General features: G+C 37.6%; 1 protein-coding gene across 5 annotated transcripts in view; it reads left to right on the top strand.

Moving 5' to 3' along the window:
• The window catches only part of dip2bb (disco-interacting protein 2 homolog Bb), a 52,184-nt gene that overhangs the window by 14,622 nt on the left and 14,108 nt on the right, over positions 1–23,454 (top strand). For 2 of the 5 annotated variants that reach the window (XM_067460029.1, XM_067460027.1), the window contains exons 2-23: positions 361–432; positions 763–930; positions 2,597–2,722; positions 3,599–3,865; positions 5,768–5,908; positions 6,201–6,218; positions 7,077–7,196; positions 7,289–7,486; positions 7,589–7,680; positions 9,435–9,545; positions 9,622–9,745; positions 9,845–9,954; positions 10,036–10,138; positions 10,252–10,316; positions 10,603–10,696; positions 10,769–10,888; positions 11,008–11,122; positions 11,203–11,342; positions 11,649–11,785; positions 11,880–11,960; positions 22,065–22,192; positions 22,290–22,404. In XM_067460029.1, the coding sequence (XP_067316130.1) occupies positions 361–432; positions 763–930; positions 2,597–2,722; positions 3,599–3,865; positions 5,768–5,908; positions 6,201–6,218; positions 7,077–7,196; positions 7,289–7,486; positions 7,589–7,680; positions 9,435–9,545; positions 9,622–9,745; positions 9,845–9,954; positions 10,036–10,138; positions 10,252–10,316; positions 10,603–10,696; positions 10,769–10,888; positions 11,008–11,122; positions 11,203–11,342; positions 11,649–11,785; positions 11,880–11,960; positions 22,065–22,192; positions 22,290–22,404 (2,645 nt within the window). Of the gene's footprint in view, positions 1–360; positions 433–762; positions 931–2,596; positions 2,723–3,598; positions 3,866–5,767; positions 5,909–6,200; positions 6,219–7,076; positions 7,197–7,288; positions 7,487–7,588; positions 7,681–9,434; positions 9,546–9,621; positions 9,746–9,844; positions 9,955–10,035; positions 10,139–10,251; positions 10,317–10,602; positions 10,697–10,768; positions 10,889–11,007; positions 11,123–11,202; positions 11,343–11,648; positions 11,786–11,879; positions 11,961–22,064; positions 22,197–22,289; positions 22,405–23,454 lie in introns of those variants that run through there. The other 3 variants (XM_067460031.1, XM_067460028.1, XM_067460032.1) reach the window with 2 other exon arrangements.

Raw genomic sequence — 23,454 nt, 5'->3', positions numbered from 1 at the left:
ATTTGAAAAGGAAATCTTTTGCAACATTATAAATGCCTTTACTGCCACTTTTCAATTGAATGCATCGTTGCTTAATAAAAATATTACTTCCTTTAAAAAGAACATCATGAGATAAACACAATTATTTTAATTTATTGTTATAATTCAGTTTTAATTTCCTATTACAATCAACATATTTCCAGGTACCCCTTTGATGTGCTTGGTTGGATGTTTTGTGATCCCAGTGTGATACATAATTGACTTTTTGGGAGCCACTGTGTGTTTAAAATGACACTGATCAACTGGAAAGATAAACCACAATCTATCTGGCTGTTCAATAACATCTTTAATTGGTAATCACATTATCTCTCTTTTTTTCAGGTGACATCACACAAAAAGGATATGAGAAGAAGAGGGCCAAAGTTTTAGCACCCTACTTGACACAAACACAAAGTAAGAACTACAGAAATGTTCCTGCTTCACCCTCCTCCCCCCATCTCATTCTTCCATATTATCTCTCTCCCCTTGTTTTACTCGTCTACTGACTCATATGATAATGTGGTTATGAAACATCTTCTCAGGCTGTTCCTCTTGATGTTGAAGGGGTTCCATCTAAAGTCTCTCTGCACTGCCTTCTACTGCTCAAATATAGGACTGCAGCATGAAACGTTATTATTTTTTTGTCAGCTCTTCACATCTCCTTCCCATTCATATCTTCCATTTTCTGTAGTCATTGACTGCATCTGCCAGTATGAATGAAGTTCACTCTTATTATGTCTACAGATTTGCCTCCGCCTCCGGCATATGATGAGCAGTCCCCTGGTCCAAGCTCCGCCTCCGCCTCTGCACCTGAACCTGGCCCGTCAAACTCATCCTCCTCCTCTTCTCGCCACCGACGCACACGGCGGCCGCACCGAAGCAGCGGGACTAGAGATGAACGCTACAGATCAGGTTAGAACAGCTTGACAACATACAAAACTTTTTTCCATTACATTTTCTTTATATTTCATTATTGTGCAAGCCAGAGTTTGACTCATGTAAATTCAAATGTGACTTTCTATACAAAATAGCAAGAATAATGATACACAGCCCAAGGCTTACTTATAAACATAATTATATGAGTTACTTATAGACGATTCTGCACATTAAAGACCCACTGAAGTGCCTTGAAACAAACAGCATTTTTCAATGTGTTTACGTAATTTCTTAGCATGACGTGGTCATACTCAACTGCACTGTGTTGCCAAGTCTGCAGGTAGTTTTCCATGTCCGAATGGTTTGAAGCGACCTCAATTATGTGAATATATACACTTCGAATATATAGACTTAAAATTTTAGCAGGCAACCTTGCCAAAATAACACAAATGTTATTTTGAACGAACAAGTTCTCCGTTTGATGATGTGGATGATTACGTTAGTGTTTATCATCTGTCCATCATTGTCTAAAGCCCGCCTTGACAATTTCATTGGTCTGAACAGTTTCTGTTCGGGCATAACCACTCCTCTATGGATCAAGTCCAGACCGAACTGCCCGAGCTCAAATGTTGTGGGCGAGGCTGAGTTCGGATGGCATCCAGGCTAGTATTTGCCACTAAAACAGGAAGACAGGGCGGCACATATTGAACAGCTCTGAATTGTTCCTGATCCCCTATATAGTGCACTGTGTGCCATTCATCATGTAGAAAACAGTACATGTATGAACAAGTGACCAATCTCACTTATAATGTAGGTAGGGACACTTAAGATTATAGAGTGCATTTGATTGGACAGAAAATCAGATGAATAGCCAAAGTGCAGAGTGATGTCATCAAAATCATTGATTCGTATTGGCGTTAAGTGAGAGACTGTACGTTTTTAATGCTTATATCTTCTAAATGTGAATTTTGTTTTGGAGCACACTAGCTTATAGATAATGGTAAGGCTAACAAATTTATACTATAAGCCCCCCAAAAAAATGTATTTCATGGGGACTTAAACTGAGATAGGAGAAAGTATTCCAACACTGAACAAACGACACACTCCACCTATAAAATGTTGTTATAGGATACCATTTAGCTTTATATAGACTAGTCTTTACTTGAGATTTATGGGGTGTGAGGTTTACAGAGTGTCTGCAGATGGTAATATTTTGCTGTTCTCTGACCATATAGTAAGAACTGTTTAGTTATCTCTGCCATATTGGGACAAAATGGTTGCCTAGATGAAATGTGTCATTGTGGATTTCTGCTGCCTTGTGGCAATAGAAAGACAGTAGCTTGCGTGTTTGATTGTAGGTTGTTGGGTCAATTGCTTGTAAATTTATTTATTTATTTATTTATTTATTTATTTATTTATTGTCCTAATGTTGTCATAGATTATGTTCATGACCTAGTTGTTTAATTATTACCAAAATGTTTTGATTAAAAAGCTTTGCTGATAATACAAAAGTTACGGATAAAGGCAGACAGTTAATGAGATTCTAATCAGTGTTGTACTCTGGAGCAAAGCATTTATCCCCAGGATGTACAAGGTTGACTTTACCTTTCACTTTTGATAAAATCATTTGCTGAGGCATCTGCTAACATCATACTAAGTGCAGAGGTCCTAGGAATATTTTTTCTTCTTCTTTTTGTCTCAGATATCCACACTGAGGCAGTCCAGGCAGCATTGGCCAAGCATAAAGAGGAAAAGATGGCGCTGCCCATGCCAACCAAACGTCGGTCCACATATGTACAGTCACCAATTGACAACTGCACACCACCAGGTAATGTATACAAGCACCAAATAAACTGTTACACTAACATATTTGACAGCTAGTGATAAATATATATGTAAATGTACAGAACAACAGCACATATAGTAAAGAAATTTATTATATTTAATAGTTAATATAGTTTACTATTTATTATTATTTTGTATTTAATATAGTTTATTATTTAGTATATATTAATATATAATTAGTATAACATATAATTACATAATGTAGTTATTGAAGGATGTTTTATTTTTACTTCAGACCACTTTTATGGATTTTATTTTATTTTATTTTATTTATTTATTTTATTTTTTAAATATCCTTACAGCTTTTTAAACTATCCTTGTTTTTAATTTTGAATTCATACACATGGTATTCTTTTTTCTCATGCATATGTTACCACTATTTAATTCATTTCTATAAATAATATAACTTTAGTTACTTTTTTTTTACATTTATATTTTATATTTAATATCTTAATATTCATATATATATTAAGAAATAAAATAAACTAATTTTAAGTTATTTTAAATTAGTAGACTATCTATCTATCTATCTATCTATCTATCTATCTATCTATCTATCTATCTATCTATCTATCTATCTATCTATCTATCCATCTATCCATCTATCCATCCATCCATCCATCCATCCATCCATCCATCCATCCATCCATCCATCCATCCATCCATCCATCTATCCATCTATCCATCTATCCATCTATCCATCTATCCATCTATCTATCTACACTTTAATATTCTATAATATATAATACTTTAATTTAAAATAACTAACTTGTACTCATTCTATCATTCTCTTCCTTGTCTTTTAATTTCTTTTTCTCTCTCTCTTTTGCCCTTTCCTCTCTCTCTGTTTCTCTGTCAGACTCCTCATCTTCCTCTGATGATGAGGCCGTGTCAAGCGAAAGCACAGGGCCTCAGCAGTCTCCAGACACCTGGATTAATAGCTCTCTGCATGCCTCCTCCACCTCCTCCTCTGCCTCCTCCACTCTCTCACATGGGGAGTCTCGGCCCACCCAGGCCCCTCAGCCTCAGTCTCAGCAGGTCCCACCTCCACCCGCACCTGCCCACCCGCCCCATTCCCACTCCCAGCCTTCCGCCCTAGCTGAGGCCTTCGCTCAGACACGCATCGGTGAGTCACGATTGCCCCACACACTTTTTTGTCATGTTACATAGACTTTAGGTTTTACCATTTGGTTATAAGTGTTAATTTTAGCAGCTTAACCAGGCATTTTTTTGCAAGTGTTTTCTTGCTTTGTTATTTCTGATTTATTTGTCTTTTCAAATCTTTATTTTCTGTTCATTTATATCTTTTGTGACTGTCAGTGAGAAGAATAGGAAGAGGTAAAATCAAGTGTTAGAAATCTTTCACCTTGCCCTGTGTGTTTAAGATTTGTTGTGAGTTATTATCTACCCCTCCACACACTCCACCCTTAAGCCTCTGCCCCACGTGTGTTTCAACCTGTGAATGATTGGTCTGTCTATAGGAGCTGATGAAAAAATAATAAAGGTTCTCAGAGATCTGGTTGAGCTTGTTATGTGGTTCAGGACTGATCATCCATAGCTTAACACACACTTGATCCCAGACTGTACTTATTCAGAGTGTGTGCTTTTCCTGCACATGACATACCCTGAGTGTGTGTGAAATGTCAAAAGATGTACACATTATCTGTATAAAGCATGTATACTGTCGGGTTAACCAAGAGGAACTTCCAATAATCCATTGTGAATGCAAAGACATTGAATACCATGAAATGAATACCATGAAATGGTATTCATACCCTTGCAAAAACCCTTGTTTATTTGCATCAGACTTGAAACAGAATATCCTGTAGGCTATGATGTTATATTTTATAGTTAATTATATTTTTCTCTACCCTCACAGCCTTGGTCTACAGAGACAGAAAGTTATTCCATTTTGATGAAAGATTATGCAAAGAATGATGTATGATGATGATGATGAGACATAATACAACCAGAGACAGTTATGTAAGAGAGGTTTATTTTGGGATAATGAGCGAATGACTGTATCTCATGAATTACACAGCTACTTAGCAAATAAATAAATAAAATAACATTAAATATTAATTTGAGTTTAAGTTACTTCATAGTGTGAGAAGGAAGAGACTGCAGAGTGATTTGAGAGACATGAAACAAAATCAGTTTAGGGCCAGTAAGAAAGAAGTGTTTGAAAGAAGTTAAAATAGTAATATTGTGAAATAATATTAGAACTTAAAATATCTGTTTTCTATTTTAATATATAAGAAATGTTTCTAATATGCTGATTTGGTGCTCAAGTAATGTCTTGAAATTTTTTTTGTCAATGTTAAAAACAGTTCTGCTGCTTAATATTTGCTGAATAAAAAAAAAAAAAAAAAAAAAAAAATATATATATATATATATATATATATATATATATATATATATATATATATATATATATATATATATATATATATATATATATATTTAAAAAAATTATAAAAACGTTTTTCTCAATGGAAAAATGTTTAAACAGAAGTGTATGTAGGAAATCGGTGTCATTTACTGTATACAGTTTACATGGCATTGCATATAAATATTTGAACACTTAAATATTAATAAATCGGAATCAAGCATTTTAGTTTATTATAATAAAATAATAATTATTATTAATAACATTATTATAATAATTATGTATTATAATAACAAAGTAAATAGTAAATGCTGTCTTTAAAATATCTTTGGGCTTATCACTAGTTTAAGCAATTAAAGGAAACACATTCTGAAAGCAGTCATGAATGGACATGGTTTTACACAGACTCTTAAAGGAATCGTTCACTATTGGACTGAAAAAATCACCACAAACATGATTCTATTATATTTCTCCTTTTTTCTTCTCTGTTTTCCTCTTAAGAAAAGAAGCCATACAGATTTGAAAAAAACAGAGTAATAAGAAATACAATTTTCATTTTTGTCTGAGCTATTCCTTTATGAGTGAGGGTAAAATATCTTTAAAACTTCTGAGCGAGTAATATGTGTTATCATTGACCAGATCCTGGAGGAGGAGTTGGGCCTCCTGATGTGCCATCCCAAGCTCAGGCCAGAGGCTCTCGTGTGGATCTGCCTACCAATGCCGTGGTGCGAGGCATGAGTCGAGGACAGAGCCGGTCCAGCATGATGGAGACAGCAGATGGTACTGATCGTGTATTTGTGTAAAAAAGTAAAAGAGAGAGAGAGATAAAAAGAGCAACATGTGTTTTTTGTTTGCTACATTAAACATACATACTCTGAAAATGTATGTCAATCTTTAAGCGCCTTGTTCATAACTTACTTTTCATGTCTCTCTGAACTTTGTGTTAACATCTCAGTAGGGACAATTCAATAAGCCTTTATGAATGCTGTTTGATTGCTTCATTAATCGCATCCCGTTTCTTTTTTCTTTTCCACCTTTTATCCACTTGTGTCATGTTGCTTTTCTCTGTCAGTGAGAAGAGTTGGCAGAGGTAATGATTGGTCTTAGATTGACTTTAAAGCTGTGTGTTTGTATGCTGTATGTGTGTCTCATAGATAGAGAACCAGAGTGAAATCCTGCACTTCTTCAGGAAAATAAATAAATTATAGTAGATCACTCATCCCTCCATCTCTACTTACATGTGGTTTTTACTCAGTCTTGAAAAAAGTCAATATGACTTTCCAGATATTCCAGTCTTTTAATATTTTTTATATTGAAAAATACAATAATATATCAAAATAAAGATGTAAAATTGCACTACAGTTCAAAAGTTTGTGGTTGTTAACATTTATCTCATTAAATATAGTGACACAGTAATATTATAAGATATTTTTCTAATTTAAAAATATTATACTTTAATATATTAAATATTGTAATTTATTCCTGTGATAGAAAAGCTGAATTTTCTCCAGTTTTCAGTGTCACATAATCCTTTAGAAATTAGCCTAATATGCTGATTTGGTGCTCAAGAAACATTTCTTCTTATTACATCTTGAAAAAATATTTATTTTGTTTACTTTAGGTATATTTGTTTGTATCACTATAAAAGCCTTTACTGGCACAATTTATGCATCCTTGCTGATTGAAACTATTGATAAAAAAATAATAATGATCCCAAGCTTTTGAATAGTCGTGTATACTGTATATAATTTAACTTAAATTGATTAATCAGGATATCTTTGGACCAGGACTAATAAATACCACTGTAGGAGAGTGTAATACATGTTTTTACCTTCACACATATGCTCTAGTCGTGATTTGTGAATTCCCAGGTCAGTTGAAAGTGTGCGTGAGTGTGTCTTTGTTCGTCTGTCTCATCCCACCCTACCTGACCCCAATCCTGGTGTAGGTGTTCCGGTGTCCAGTCGTGTGTCCACAAAGATCCAGCAGCTGCTAAACACGCTAAAACGACCCAAACGCCCGCCGCTCAGTGAGTTCTTCATGGATGACCAAGAGGAGATCGTGGAAGGTACTTGGAAAACTTCAGTTCTCGCCATTTCTCAGACATACTCTGAAGGAAAGAATGATGCGGTAATGTAGATCGTGTCTCTTTTTCCTAAGTTCCTCAGGCAGATCCTAACACCCCTAGGCCAGAAGGCCGGCAGATAATCCCAGTGAAGGGGGAGCCGTTGGGTGTGGTAAGCAACTGGCCTCCTGCTCTTCAGGCAGCATTAACTCGATGGGGTGCAACACAGGGCAAAAGCCCCGCCCTCACAGCTCTGGATATCACAGGAAAACCACTCTATACACTTACGTACGGTAAGACTGAGCTTGGTCACCTTCAAAGCACTTATCTTGATTGAAAGCAGATGCTGGGATTGGCAAGAAAGGTCTTTAGACTGATTGGCGTGTGATTGACAGGGAAACTGTGGAGCCGTAGTGTAAAGCTGGCCTACACTCTCCTCAACAAGCTGGGAACCAAAAATGAGCAGATACTCAAACCAGGAGACCGGGTAAAGAAACATCTATGTCATTTAAGATTGTTTCCAGATAATATCGTTCATATTTAGGTGTTTACATGAAGTTTGTGCACATAAACCAGTGTTATTTTATTTTTATATTTTGAGTTTTTATTTTAATTTGAATAATTTTTTAGGGCTGTCAAAATGAACAAGTTAATAACGGCACTAATTTTATTAACGTGCGATTAACACAGCACGCATTTTCTGTTTGATCTGTGGCCTAACCCGTAGTTGGAAAAATTGAGATAAGTCATATAGGGGCGGCAGTGGCTCAGTGGTTCATGTAGATTGTCTACAAACCAGAAGGTTGGTGGTTCGATCCCCGGTTCCATCTGACCAAGTGTCGAGGTGTCCATGAGCAAGACACCTAACCCCAGCTGCTCCAGACGAGCTGGATGGTGCCTTACATGGCTGACATCGCCGTCGGTGTATGAATGGGTGAATGTGAGGCGATATGTAAAGCGCTTTGGATGGCCAAAGGGTCTGTTGAAAGCGCTATATAAATGCAGTCCATTTACCATTTACCATATACGTAAAGGATGCAGCAGCCTAGCAAACATTAAAAGGGAAAGAAAAGGTTAAAATTAACATTACTCTGAAACAAGTGCAGTTATAGCCTACATTAGCTACCATATTTTCTGCTTAACTTTTATAAGACTCCAGGTCGAAAGAAAAGTGCATTTTTACACTGAGCACATTCTCTGCAGTCCAAATCCGATCGCGAAAACACTGCAAGCTCACTCTTGCTCATATCCGAGGTAAATCATTAACCATGATGATTACCACTTACAGTAGGCCCTTACATGTGTTTTATTGAACTAAATACATTACAATCGGATGAAACAAATGCGCAGCAGGTTACTTTTCTGAACAAAAGTGCTCCCAAGTCCGTGTTTTTCACTGTTCATGTGAACCGCGGCACAGTCCGGCACACACACATAAAATACCGCCAGTTCAATAGGGAATGCGCATCTCTTAAAGGGGTCAATCTATATTCCTACTCGTGGAATATGAACCTCCTGCAGATATGGTGTGGTATAGGTGCGCTCCCAGGTCAGCATGACCGCTTTCACATTACCAAGTTTTCATAGGAACTGTGCCCTGTTCTGAACTAAACTGCCAGTGTAAAAACTCCCTTTATTTATATTCGTAAAATTAGAGAAATCACTGCTTATTCAGATTTTTTAAGCTTATAGGCTTAAGGACATGAACAAGTTCTTTGAAAAACATCTATGACCTTCAATACATGTCTAGTCTTCATGCTCTGTTAAATATGGTTTCACTAAAAATAAACATACATTTGCATAAAGCATGCATAATTGTTCATACCCATGTTGATTAGAGTATTAAAAACTAATTTACGGTACATTTAGAACTGATACAAAAACTCATGACATTCATGTGATTAATAGCGATTAAATATTGTATGACGTCAGGTTTATATTTTTCCATTTAGCTTTATTTCAGTTTGAGAAATTTGAGTTCTTCAACTTAACTTTTTTATTTCAATTAGTTGCTAAATCAACATTTCGATTAATGAACCTTTCAATAAAAATTAGCTTCTGCCTTATTTAAATTAAGAAAATGTTTTAATAATTTCTGTTTTATTTAGCAATAACAACACTGATGTAAACACTCATTTACTTCACATTGCTATAAGTAGTATATTGTTAGAAGCAACTTTTTTAGCAAAATGCTGCTGTTTCACTTTATTATTTGCAAGTAATGTTTTGTTATTGATCCAGGTGGCGCTGGTGTATCCCAACAGCGACCCTGGTATGTTCTGGGTTGCATTTTATGGATGTTTGTTGGCGGAAGTCATTCCTGTCCCCATAGAGGTTCCACTTTCCCGAAAGGTAGCCGCAACAGTTAACTGGAGTCCTAACAATTCATATTTGTATTGTGGTCAAAATTTTTTCCATGTGTTTACAGGATGCGGGTAGCAGCCAAGTTGGTTTTTTGTTAGGTAGCTGTGGCGTGGGTCTGGCTTTGACCAGTGAGATTTGTTTAAAGGGTTTACCCAAGACCCCCACTGGAGAAATACTACAGTTTAAAGGTCAGAGATTCACACATGCACATCACATCCATTACTTTTCAAAGCCAGTAGGTGATGGGAATTTCACGATGGATCTAATACTACTTGGGTTTCTGATAGGCTGGCCCAGGTTAAAGTGGGTGGTGACAGACTCCAAATACCTCACGAAGCCTTCAAAAGACTGGCAGCCTCATATCCCAACAGCCAATACAGACACTGCATACATAGAGGTAAGATCATGTGAATCATGTTTCTGTGTTTATGTTTGTTGAATACATGTACATCTTCTCCTCTCTCTTTCTCTTGTGCAGTATAAGGCCAGTAAGGAGGGCACAGTGATGGGTGTTGCGGTTTCAAAAGTTGCCATGTTAACACATTGCCAGGCACTCACTCAGGCCTGTAACTACTGTGAGGGTGAGTGATGCTGTTGCTATGGAAACACCATCATTTTATTGCAGTTACACTACACCAAAGAACTAGCTATGCAGTGCTTGTTTGGAGACATAACGAAATACGTCTATACACAGGTGAGACACTGGTGAATGTTTTGGACTTTAAGAAGGACATGGGTTTGTGGCATGGAGTTCTCACGGTGAGTGACAAAAATGTGTACGTGTCATCAATGCATTTACTTCAGATGTATCAGATCAGTGCATCACCTATTACAATGATGTTTGTATTTTTTGCAATATAAATATAATGATGAATAATTATATCACAGTAATGATAATGAGGTTACTGAGAATTGTGAGAGTGTATGTGCTTTATTGTATGGTCCTTAAATAAGCTAATTTCTGCTCTTTTTTTAAAAAAAACATTTTTTAGGGTGAAATCTGACCTAGGCAGTTTTCGCCCAATAACATCTGTGTGTGTTTCAGAGTGTAATGAACCGAATCCACACCATCAGTGTCCCATATGCAGTAATGAAGGCCTGTCCACTCTCCTGGGTTCAGAGAGTTCACATACACAAAGGTACAAGACCAAATGCATGTCTGTCATCTACACACATTTGTCTGGATGTGATAAACATCTGTGTTTCAACAGCACGGGTTGCCTTGGTGAAGTGTCGTGACCTGCATTGGGCGATGATGGCTCACAGAGATCAGAGAGAGACCAGTCTGGCCTCCTTGCGCATGCTAATTGTTGCTGACGGAGCCAATCCTTGTGAGTTACGCGAACAGGTCTCTTGCAGAGACTTCGTTGGAGATGATATTCATTTAATATTTATATTTAACAATTTCACTCTTTTTGTCTCTCTGTTTCTCTATCTCTTTCTGGTTCAGGGTCGGTTTCATCATGTGATGCATTTTTAAACGTATTCCAGGCTTATGGTTTGAAGCCAGAGGTCATCTGCCCGTGTGCTACGTCACCTGAGGCTATGACGGTTGCCATTCGCAGGTATATCTTTTTTTCTTTTTTTTAATGAAAAAATGTAAATAGCGTGAGAGTTTAATTCTAAAAACAGTGCCTTTCTCCAGGCCTGGGGTCCCTGGTGCACCTCTTCCAGCAAGAGCCATCCTGTCCATGACTGGGCTGAGTCATGGGGTCATCAGGGTCAACACTGAAGATAAGAACTCTGCTCTCACCGTTCAGGATGTGGGACATGTCATGCCAGGAGGTGTGTGTGTGTGTGTGTGTGTGTGTGTGTGTGTGTGTGTGTGTGTGTGTGTGTGTGTGTCTCTGTTACTAATCTTAATTTTATAATTTAATTTTATGTGTTCACATGTTTTATGTGTTCACATGTCTACACTTAGAAAAAAAATAATCATGATATTACCGTGGGTATACAGACCATAGTGATATTGTCACTCACATTTCCTTCAGAGAAGAACCCAGATTATAATCCCATGCTATCAAAGTTTAAAATATGTTATTGTCATATGTGCATGCCTGAAGTCAGCATGCGTGTTTATGTGTGCTTTAGCATTGATGTGCATTGTGAAACCGGATGGGCCACCCATGCTGTGTAAGACAGATGAGATCGGAGAGATCGTCGTGAACTCTCGTGCTGGTGGAACCATGTACTATGGCCTGTCTGGAGTCACTAAAAACACCTTTGAGGTATGGCAAACAACTTAACACTTCCATACAGAGACAATGATAAAACTTTGTACTGCATTTCAGAGCATAAAAATATTTTTATGCAATCTCACAGGTGATCCCAGTCAACGCTAGTGGTGCTCCTATTGGTGAAATCCCATTTGTGCGGTCGGGATTACTGGGTTTTGTTGGACCGGTAAGAGTGTGAAAGGAAAACAAGAGGGACAGTGCCATTTTTCATGTGTTACAATCAGGGCATGCGATTAATTCAAAATCTTTAATTTTTAAAAATAATTTAAATGCAAGTAAATTACTGAAGCATGCAAAATTGCATCATTACTGTAATTTACATTGTATAGGCAAAATTATATTAACTCCGTTGCATTTCTGAATAAGAGACAAACCTTAGCCAATCGTGTCTTTATAAAGATTTAATCCTTGCAAGAATGAATCCACAATCAACCAGGCAATGCCTGCGTCGAGTGTGAACTGGGGAAACAAAGGAAGGTCCAAGCTTTTATACCCGTGTCAGTGTTTTACAAAAACAAAAGGAAAGATGAAACAAATGTCTCCCCCCCCAACCCTTTTGTCATGGGATACAATGGTCCCTGTACCTACAGAGGGAAAGTAAGAAACACACACACATACATGGCCCCCCTTCTGTCTTAGAACTCATTTAAATGAAAAGCAACAAACAGTGGTCTTAGATCTAATTTAGATTAGCCGACACCTCTGATGAGGGAAAACTCTCAAACTAGGGTTCCCGTCCCTACCCCCTGGGTTTCAAAAGACACTGTCTTATGGTGTTTTATTATGGCAGAAACAGATGTTGACTTCTTGTGTGAACTCAAACATAAATTATAAAAATTTCTTCAACAATTCCCCCTTTTATCATTCTTTGATAACTCAAAAGAAAAATTTAAAATGTGTATTAATGTTGTTCTCTTCAAGCCTCACAGTCCAGGTGCTCGAAAAGGGTGTCATGGCTTTGCTTGCTCCGTCCTTTTAGTTGCCAAGATGAATCCCACAGTTGTACGCCCAGAAAGTCAGGAGGATTAGTCTTTGATGTGCTTGTATTCTTTTCTGCTCTCTTAATGAAAAGGCTCCACCTCTCTTCAGATGGACCAACTATGGTTGTATATCTTGTCCAATCACCTTCTATGCGCGTCTCGATTTTGCTGGCTTACAATAGGTTCTAACTTGAGAAATGGTTGCCTCAGCGCCACGTTTTGCCAGTTTCTCTGCTCCTCAGATCATAATGCCAAGTGATGTTTGTGTTTGATCTTGGCCCGCACAGACGTGTGCCTCCTGCTCCTCTCCTCTCAGCTCCTTCTCCCCTGTCTGCAATGGCTCGCATGCACCCACGTCTCTCTCTCTCAGCAACCTTGACGGCCATTTGTGTCGTCATCAGCATGACAAAAGCTCTAGCCACTTTTACGCCTTCCAGCTCTAAGGTCCCATATCACCATATCGGGTCCCTTAACCTGCACACAGATCTTAGACAAACAGCAAAGACATTTCTTTTGCAATAATTCGCAATTCTATTGATGTAAGCTATTGTTTACCCCCCTTCCATTCCTATGAATGGTGGTTTTCCGAAAAACTTTTTTAAATGGTCTCAGATTTGCTGTAGGCCTCTGTTGTTGTTGTTGTTGTTGTTGTTGTTGTTGTTGTTGTTTTTCAAAAATGTTCATCAAATACTCAAATACTGTACCGCAGACAGTTTAGTTTTTTCAAAAAATTTCATCAAATACTGTACCCCAGATAGTTTTATATTTAATAATTCCCCCTTTGGCTGCCTGGTCATCCATGCAGCCATCTAGCATAATGATCGAATAATTTTGGGGGTAAACAAGGCTTGCCATCACCACACCATTTTGAATGGTGCAGCCACATCATTTCCACAGCTGTCTCTGCTGTTGTGGCGAAGGTCTCCATACTCTGTAAAGAAGTGAAAGCATTTTTTTGTTAATTTCACATATCAAAAGACATTATGGTTCCTTTGACTGCTGCTCTGCCCCGGCCTTTGCAGCCTCATCTGCTCTCACGTTTCCTGTTGAAATCAAATCTTTGTTATTAGTGTGCGCTGCGCATTTACAGATATCAACCCGGCCAGGCAAGAAAAATTGCGTCTAGAGGAACAGACACAATTCGCAAAATGGCGAGATGGTTTCCAGTGTTTTCACAATGCCCCAAAATCATGCGCAAATCCGAACGCAAAACATAACTGTGTGTAAATTGTTACACCTGTACCTTTCATCAACATGCTTCAGTCAGGGCTTCAGTCTTAACCAGGCAATCTTTATCTTGATTCTTTCGTGTTTCAGTGAAAGTAAATATACGATTTATATTTCATATCTGCAAGCCGGGCTAAGTGAGTAAGCACTGTCACTGCACTCCTATCAATTTAGGTGTGTGAAACCTTCAAAATCCAGCATACGACACCTCGTTGCTATCAACTGTTTAGTGACACATCAAACATTCCTAGGACAGACCCTCAGTCCCTCCTCAGAGACCAAATACACACTTTTAGAAAACATGAAGGAAGAAACAATCATTGTTTCTCTTGATTAATCCAAATCATCACAGACTCCAATAGAGGTCCAATTCAAATTGAACAACAAAAAATAAGTAATATATAGATAATAATTAATCTAAGCCCTTAAGTCTATATATATATATATAAACATCCTTCAGTTTATGTTTGTGCTTTGCCCACAGTTCAGATGACTCCTCTGCCCAGGCATGACTTATGTTTAAAGCTCAAATGTCTGAGGTCACTATCCTCAACCTCAACTTCATGTTTATATCTAGATCTGTACAGTTTCTCACTGTACATCATATTCTTATGAACATAAATCAAAATGTATTAATGTTGAAAACTTTATCAGAACGACATAATTATGTGGTTGTATCACATTCAATTAGCTCGTTCACTCATCTTTCTCTTGTGACATTAATGATTAATCATATTCAATACCCAATTCTTTATCAATTAGGATATAATAAGGTATAATATGATATAATAATTAGGATTTCCTTCAAAGTACATTTTTTTTCATCCAATGTTTTGTCAATTAAAACTCCAAAATTATCATAATTTTACCAAGAACTTACAAATGGTTTTCATATTATTTAATCTTCTTTTCTTTTCGGCTGTTCCCTTCAGGGGTTGTCAAAGAATCATCTTCCTCCCTCTAGCTCAATTCCTTAGTGCAACTGTCTCCAAACCACACACCATCGCTGGTCTCTCACAACTGTCCCGTACACCTTTCCTTTCTCTTTTATCAATCAACAGACTTGACACCTTTCTCCACCCATTCCAACCTGCCTGCACAGACTTCTTCCCCTACTTCTCTTTTCCCTGTAAACCTCACTGTTCCACTTGGTTTCTTCTCATTCATTCACATGTATGCTGTCTTTCTGCCTTCATTCCTCTTCTCTCCATATCAAAACCTCCACCTTTCTAGACTTTACCCCACCTGCTCCCTGCTGTCATACAAATTACTTTAATAAAGTATTCAAATTTGTACTATAATTCCAAAATTTATTTTAAACTTGTTTTAAAACAATCCCTATTTTTACCTCATCTCAATCCCAGTCACACAGAGAGCATCACAGTCCTTTTAATTTTATTTTTATTATTCTCTTACATTAATTGTAGTTCTGTTTATAAGTCAAATGTCATGCTTTCCTTCTTATGAACCATACAACTTAAACTTTTTTATTTTTATTTTTACTATTTTTTTATTTTATTTTATTTTTTATTCCTTTGTTCGCCCTCCAGCATTTCATAAATGCGATGGAGTCTCTGGATAATTTCAATAGTGACTTCAGCCAATCTGTCACTTTGTCTCTGTCTCTAAATCTATAGCATTTACTAATCCAGAGTGTAATTCAACATCATAAATGACAAAAGTAGTCATAACTACCCTTAATAGACAGAGCTGGATATCAATCCACTTAAAGCTTCGTCCCAATTTAATTCTGGATCATCTTCTTTATCAGATTCAGAATAATCAGCTTCTTTTAAAGTTTGTTGTTTAACTTTATTATATGTAGTGCTAAAACACTACCTTAATCAGGACACATAAATATGAACTGCTCATTCTCAAAATTTGCTTCTACTTGGTTTCTTAACCAGTTTCAAATCATGTCTGTTCACTTTTAAGTTGTCTTTTAGAAGTCAGCTGATTCCAAATGTATTTATTTATTTATTTTTCTGTCTCAGTTTTAACAGACACTGTGCCATCCCTGCTTCCACAAGCAGCTTCTCTCTCTCTCACTTTATCTCTCTCTGTCTCTTACACAGATAATCTTTTCAACAGCTTCTGAGACTTTAACTCAGAGCAACTTATAGTATTAAATTCTGTGAAATTGTTTCAAGTTATCTTGAGTTTAAATACCTTTGTTATCCAGACCTTCTTTTTAAACTTCAAATTTCGTCCTCATCTCAAAGCCATCACCATGTCTCTGAATTATCCTCTGCCATATCTAATGACCTGCAGGATTTAAAACTATGATAGAGACATATTAGTTCAATATCACACAGTTTTACTGATACCAATTAATACATTTTGTTCTGATCTCCAGAAAAGTTAATGACAATCACCTCATGGTCTCAGCTGGCTCTTGAATGCCCCTTACCATCATAACTTTCCCTCAGGGTGCTCCCTGGCATTCCCTGGCATTCAAACACAATATATGCGGGTTTTTGTTTTGTTTTGGTGAGCGGTATAGAAGAACCTTTCTTTGGGGCAGACTGCTGTATCTCTGTCTGGACTCTCGGCCCCTACAAGACACAGCTCCCCCCACACAGTGAGTCTGATTGCCTCATACAGACATCTGTTCAACTTTACACACCTCACATAGACTCCACCCTCCTTTTGGGGGCGGAGCTTGAGTGTCAGCGTGATCCCCCTGGCTTAGGTTGTTCTGCGTCAGGCCACACAGAATCTTACCCGTCATTGGGAAAATCACTTCGTGCCCACTCCCCGCTTGAGTTCTTTGACCCTCAACAGGATCGGCTGTGTTTTGGAACTTTGGGGAAAGTGCATTCAAGAGTCACTAGAGCCGTTTGGTCTGCTTACTATTGGTAAAACATGGAGACAGGTTAATTACAACACAACTTAATCATTAAAATTAATAGATTATACTCAGTACATTTGGTCATAACAATTTAATGTTCTGTGACCAAAGCCATCAGTTCTGTACATGGTGGTGGCTAAGAGCAGGCATGGAAGTTACTGGTCATATAACAGATTAGTCTCAAATTTCAGTTCATTTTGTAGTCTATATTTGAAAAATTTGAAATATTCTTCATGAATATTTATCATTGCCCTCCCATTGGCAATCGTTTATTTTTTATAAATCTTTGTCCCTATGATTGTCAGCTGATGCCTTGTGTCTTTATCCTATGACATACTGTGACATTAGTCCACATATCAGCTTTGAGCTAATTTGGGAAGAGAGAGAGAGACTCTGAGGCCTTCAGGGCTGGCACACTGCATTCTCACAAACTTTTCACTCTTCACACTACCTCAGTGTAAGACCTGGCTATGAATTAAAATTGGTTCCAAATAGACATCAGACATTTTCCTTTTAACTCTATTCTTGGACTGAGATCACATTTCCAAATAATCAACCCAAAACATCAGCTTCTAGGTTTTCCAACAAATTAACTCACCTATAGTTATTTCAACAATCCAATTTCAGTCAAATAAGCATTATCAAAGTTTTGCAAAAGTGAGAAGAGCAAGAGCATATTTATTTTAAATCCTCTACATCAAAATGTATGTATCAACATATTTTATCATCTTTAATTTTATCTCATAATTAAAATTAAAATTATCACAACTCCTTCTTTCCAAAAAATAATTATTTAATTTATTCTTTATTTAGTTTCGTTTTCAAAATTTAGTCTGGTGGTCTCATTTTGCCACATTTTCAACACCTTATGGGTGAGTGGACACAGTTATGTGCAAAAATGCCCCGCTGACCACACATTTTATTCAGCAATCGACATGTTTCAGTCTGGTTCCCAGTCTGTAAGGCGGTGTCTAAAGCGGCAATCGCTCGGACAGTCAGAGAAGAGCTCTGGTCCAATAAAACATACAATGTCTTGCAATTAATGGTATCATTCATCTGCTTTTTCAAAACAAAAATCACATTTAGCTATCAGATTCCCTCAGTTACTGGGATCTTTCCTTCAGAGTTTAATGTTATCAGATTATACAATCCCTCAGTTACTGGGATCTTTCCTTCAGAGTTTAATGGCATTCCACCCATTTTACAACCCATGAATAAGCATTAACACCTAGAAATTTGAATTTCTTTTGTTCTCAATTTATTTGTAGCCAGTTAAGTTGCCGTATAATTTTCTAAACATAATTTAAACATTGCTGGCCATTTTCTTAATACGTTCTGCTTATTTCAATTGCGATCTTCAGAGCAAAGCTGCTTACAGCATTTGCTCTCTAGTCTCAAAATCTTTATTCGGACTAATCAAGTTACTCATCATGCCATTCAAATTTTTAGCTCTAATTTAGTTATCATAAATTGTTATCCATTGCTTAATCTCATACTCACCAGCGATCTTTAAACAGCTGTAGCTTCTGTGTGATCAGACAACATTTTCCTTTCCCTGCTATCAGTTTCATTCAACACTGTTATTTTGCATTTCTCACACACATCCCCCACAACAGCCCTTTGATTAATCTCCTCTCTCCAACAGACCACTTTCAGCCTGGTTAAACACAGCATTCCCTCTTTTGGAAATCATGATTAATTCAATTAATTTCTCTATACCTTGCATGCATTTTTGGCCATATAATTTTCCCATTTGACAAAAACACCGGTGTATCATATTCTGCTAGCTTGCTTTGGGACTTTACCATATTGGCAGTCTGAGTCTGTGGCTGTTCGCGTGCACGCTAGTAATCTGTCGGACGTCTCCGTACAGATCTTATCCTTCACCCAGACCAGACGGGACGGACGCTTACTCAAACGCCCGATTTCGGAACCGCACACAACTCAGTTCCCGGACCGCACACAACTCAGTCCCTGGACCGCACACAACTCAGTCCCCGGACCGCACACAACTCAGTCCCCGGACCGCACACAACTCAGTCCTTTTTCGCCCACGTGATTTCAGTTTCACCCCGTAAAACACATAAATTCACGTTGCATTTGCCACAGATTCAGACTTCCAGTATGGTTAATCCCTATCAATTAAAATTTCAATTTAACCAAATTCTATTTAAAATTCTTCCCCAAATTTTTAAGTTTGTCTCTTACCAGAAGCGTCCCGTTGCCACCCCGGGTTCGTTTTCTCTAATTCCAGTGGTTGGACCCTCCAGGACCCCTAGAGCAGCCGGCCCTTCTCCCTGAATCAGTCGGGGTAAGGCTGTGACTCTAACGTCCAGGATGATCGGTCACCGTCCGCTCTCAGGGTCCGGAAGGCACATCCAAGGAATCCTCACTTCTGACACCAAAATGTATAGGCAAAATTATATTAACTCCGTTGCATTTCTGAATAAGAGACAAACCTTAGCCAATCGTGTCTTTATAAAGATTTAATCCTTGCAAGAATGAATCCACAATCAACCAGGCAATGCCTGCGTCGAGTGTGAACTGGGGAAACAAAGGAAGGTCCAAGCTTTTATACCCGTGTCAGTGTTTTACAAAAACAAAAGGAAAGATGAAACAAATGTCTCCCCCCCCAACCCTTTTGTCATGGGATACAATGGTCCCTGTACCTACAGAGGGAAAGTAAGAAACACACACACATACATGGCCCCCCTTCTGTCTTAGAACTCATTTAAATGAAAAGCAACAAACAGTGGTCTTAGATCTAATTTAGATTAGCCGACACCTCTGATGAGGGAAAACTCTCAAACTAGGGTTCCCGTCCCTACCCCCTGGGTTTCAAAAGACACTGTCTTATGGTGTTTTATTATGGCAGAAACAGATGTTGACTTCTTGTGTGAACTCAAACATAAATTATAAAAATTTCTTCAACAACATCATGCAGTTAGAGGATCTTAGAAGTCTGGCAGACAGAAATTTCTATTCGAACCCTTTACCCCAATTTTGCATCTCTGTTTCAGAGATCAGAGCTTCATCAAACTACAGCTTCATTCTTTATAAGTGTACATAACACACACAGTTTCTGCCAGTCTCATGTTAATCTTGAGTACCTATAGAGTAGTACCGCATCCTTCATATCTCGGAAGAGTCTTTAGTTTTACCATATTTATTAAAGACAGATACACTGTTCCGATTCTTTACGACAAACAGCCGAACTTGTGGCAGCGTGCAGTGGACAGAGCTCACACACACACACACACACACACACACACATACAAACAGTAAACTATATGGCATTATTCCTGCAACTTTCATATATGTGCTTGCGCACCGATTGCCAACAAAACACAGACATTTAATGCAGTTTCACTCACTGCTTGAGGTTTCGACTCGTGACCGGGAACAAACAAACACACTTGCAGAACTCCGTTGTTGCTGTGGAAAAAAACTCCTTAACGCTGGTTTATTTAGGAAGCTGAACAAGGTTATCTTTCCCTCGCAACCAAAAACAGACTTTAGTGATATTATGTAGCCTGAAGTGGTCATACTCAATTCTAGTCAGAATATGAGTCTGAAACTGCTCCATTGGGCTGCGATTATGAGGCGTGTTTCAACCGAACCAGGAAAGACATCAATTGGATAGACCTACAACCAATCAGAGCAATGAAGCGACGCATTGTCAAATGTCAACAGACAGAGCTCAACTGCACTGTGTTGCCCATGGTGTTGCCAAGTTCACCCCCATACACCATTTTCCTCCGGAGAACCCCCCGAGAAGCTATTGTTTAGGGCTAGTAGTTGGCGGATTTTGTTGTAAAAACTCGGCAACCCTGTCTGCACACGCGCTAGAATAAATGATCTTTGCCGGTGTTGTAAAAAATAAAAGAATTTAATGATACACAGAGTATTTACCAACATGATCATCATCTTTGAGTGAAATAGTGAAGGTGAATGCACATACAAACAAGCTCTCCGTTTAGGATTCGAACAAATATAATCTAAGCCCCTTTGATGACGTGCATGATTACGTTACTGTTGACCATCTGTCTGTCATCGTTTAAAGCCCGCCCTGATGATTTCATTGGTCCGAACAGTTTCTGTTCGGAGATAATCATTCCTCTATGGAGCAATGCCAGACCGAACTGCCCGACCTAAAAATTTTGTGGGTGGGGCTAAATTCGGCTGGCATCCAAGCTAGATATTATGGATTTCGTGGTCTAAAACCAAAATGACAGCACTGCTGATGGCTACCTTAAACGAACGATGCTCGTTGACGAGCACACTCTTGCTCTTGCTCTCGCTCTCGTTGAAATAGTCCGTCATACGTCCAACCATGTTTAGCACTAGAATCCAACTTTTTAACAGTGTAAATAAGGCAGAATGCATAAAATAGCATTAGCCCCCCCCCCCAACTTTATTCAAACAATCAATCCTAAACAGCGCTAATGTCAAGAAAACCAGGCTGATTACATCAGAGATGGCAGTGAGAACACTGACTCACGGCCAGTTTTCAGTGAATTATTTATTCCAGTGTCTGTTTAGCTTTAAAACACAAGCTCTGTCATATAATTGTTGTTTCTGAAGAGTGCGAGCCCTCACACATTACGCTGGGGGAAATACAGGTGAAAATGAGTGTCAAAACATCCCAACACTGTATGGCCAGATGATACGCAAACTGCGTTTCACAGCTGGATAAAGCAAACCAGCATTTTACTTGTAAAATTTTGGTGGATCTGGATTGCAATCAAGGTAAAGAAGATTGCGGTGACATACAGGCGTCATACATTAAGCAAGCATGAGTCTGACTGAGTCTGTTATTGTCTACTTGTCTAAAGCTCTTTGATATTAAATTGTACAAATGCTAAAAAAAAAAAAAATCCAGACTTTTTTTATGGGTGCTTTGATGCATATACATTTATGAATTAAATGGACTTCTTATATCATTTGGTTATTTTGTGTCCTTTTGGAGACTCCAAGTGTCCCTTTTTGGATAGACACCTAAATTGAATTTGAAAAAAGCTTGCAGAAAATACAGTTTTGTGAGAATCATCCCTTCAGTCTGATGGTTTACTTTGCTGGATATAGCAAATGGTGACGAAATGAACATGTTAAACAAGATAAATAGTCTATTCTTAATTCAACAATAAAAAATGAATTTTGATTAAAAAGCCCTAGTTAAAATCTATTTTTGTCATCTCTCCTCCTTCCGCAGGGTAGTCTGATATTTGTGGTGGGTAAGAATGAGGGCTTGCTGATGGTGAGTGGTCGTCGTCACAATGCTGATGATCTAGTAGCGACAGCACTAGCTGTGGAACCAGTCAAAACTGTGTACAGAGGCAGGTGAGGGTTCCCCTTTGAATATACAGAGTGAAATGTAATCTTAATCTGTGTTTTAATGAGAATAGATAATGATCGTGTGGGTGATTGTGTTTTGTAGAATTGCTGTGTTCTCAGTGACTGTGTTCTATGATGAGAGGATCGTAATCGTAGCAGAGCAGAGGCCTGATGCCAGTGAAGAAGACAGCTTCCAGTGGATGAGTCGGGTTCTGCAGGTACAGACATGTTTATTGCAGTAATTATGAAATAGATTTTTTAATAAAATTTTAAAATGTGATCGGATGTACCATCTTAAAGCTCTGGTACATTATCCAATAAATACACACCTGTGACTGTACTGCCAATATGTGCTGTGGACTTAATCACTTGATGAATAGTTTGTTGGGATTTATTATTAAATATTTATTTATTTATTTATTATTTAATAGATATGTAGAGCTAATTATATGTTGTCGAAATCAGTGTTATTATCGTTAACTAAAAGTACTAAAAATACATATTAAAATAAAATATAAATATTACATGAAACATTTATCCTCTAGTAGCGTATAAACAATTAAAATGTTAAAATATTGCATTGGAAACTAAATGAAATTGAATAAGTTTAAGTTATAATTTAAAATATTAATAAATGCTATAATAGTAAATAATAGTAAATATATGTGGTTATGGAAGTGGTTATGGAAGATTAATGCATTTACATTGAATATAACTACATTCTCATTAATATCGGGACATTATTGTAAATTGGGACATTATTAAAGCAGTACCATGGTAAAGGTTAAATCACAATAATGCAGTGTTGAGTAGCTTATTGCTTATATATGTAAGGCCGCCCAAATCGTCCCAATGGAGGCTAACGATCGGCGGGTGAAGGTCGCTGCGCGTTCGGTCTTTTCAGTGGGGCAAAAGGGATTTTATTCCAATTCCTCGTTATCTGACTCCATTTAATCATAATTTAGAATTTAGGTTGCCAATTGGTTATTTGGTCATTTATATTTAATAGTTTAAATACACATTTAATTATTCCCTTTAACCCTTTGTTGAAATTATACCCAACCTGAATAATTCCAGAGCAAGTCAGAATCAATCAAAGTGTAACAATTTATTAACAGTCAGGTAAATGTATAACGCCAATTACATAGTCAATTCAAAGGTAATCCATATATAACATCAAATAGTCTGAAGTAAAGAATGAAATATATACCTGAAATATATAAAATTACATAATGCTGGCTATCTTGAGACATCCAGCATTACGGGCT

The sequence above is a fragment of the Pseudorasbora parva genome, chromosome 12 (assembly GCF_024679245.1).
Source record: "Pseudorasbora parva isolate DD20220531a chromosome 12, ASM2467924v1, whole genome shotgun sequence".
NCBI classification, from domain to species: domain Eukaryota; kingdom Metazoa; phylum Chordata; class Actinopteri; order Cypriniformes; family Gobionidae; genus Pseudorasbora; species Pseudorasbora parva.
This window is presented reverse-complemented; position numbering and strand designations above follow the sequence as displayed.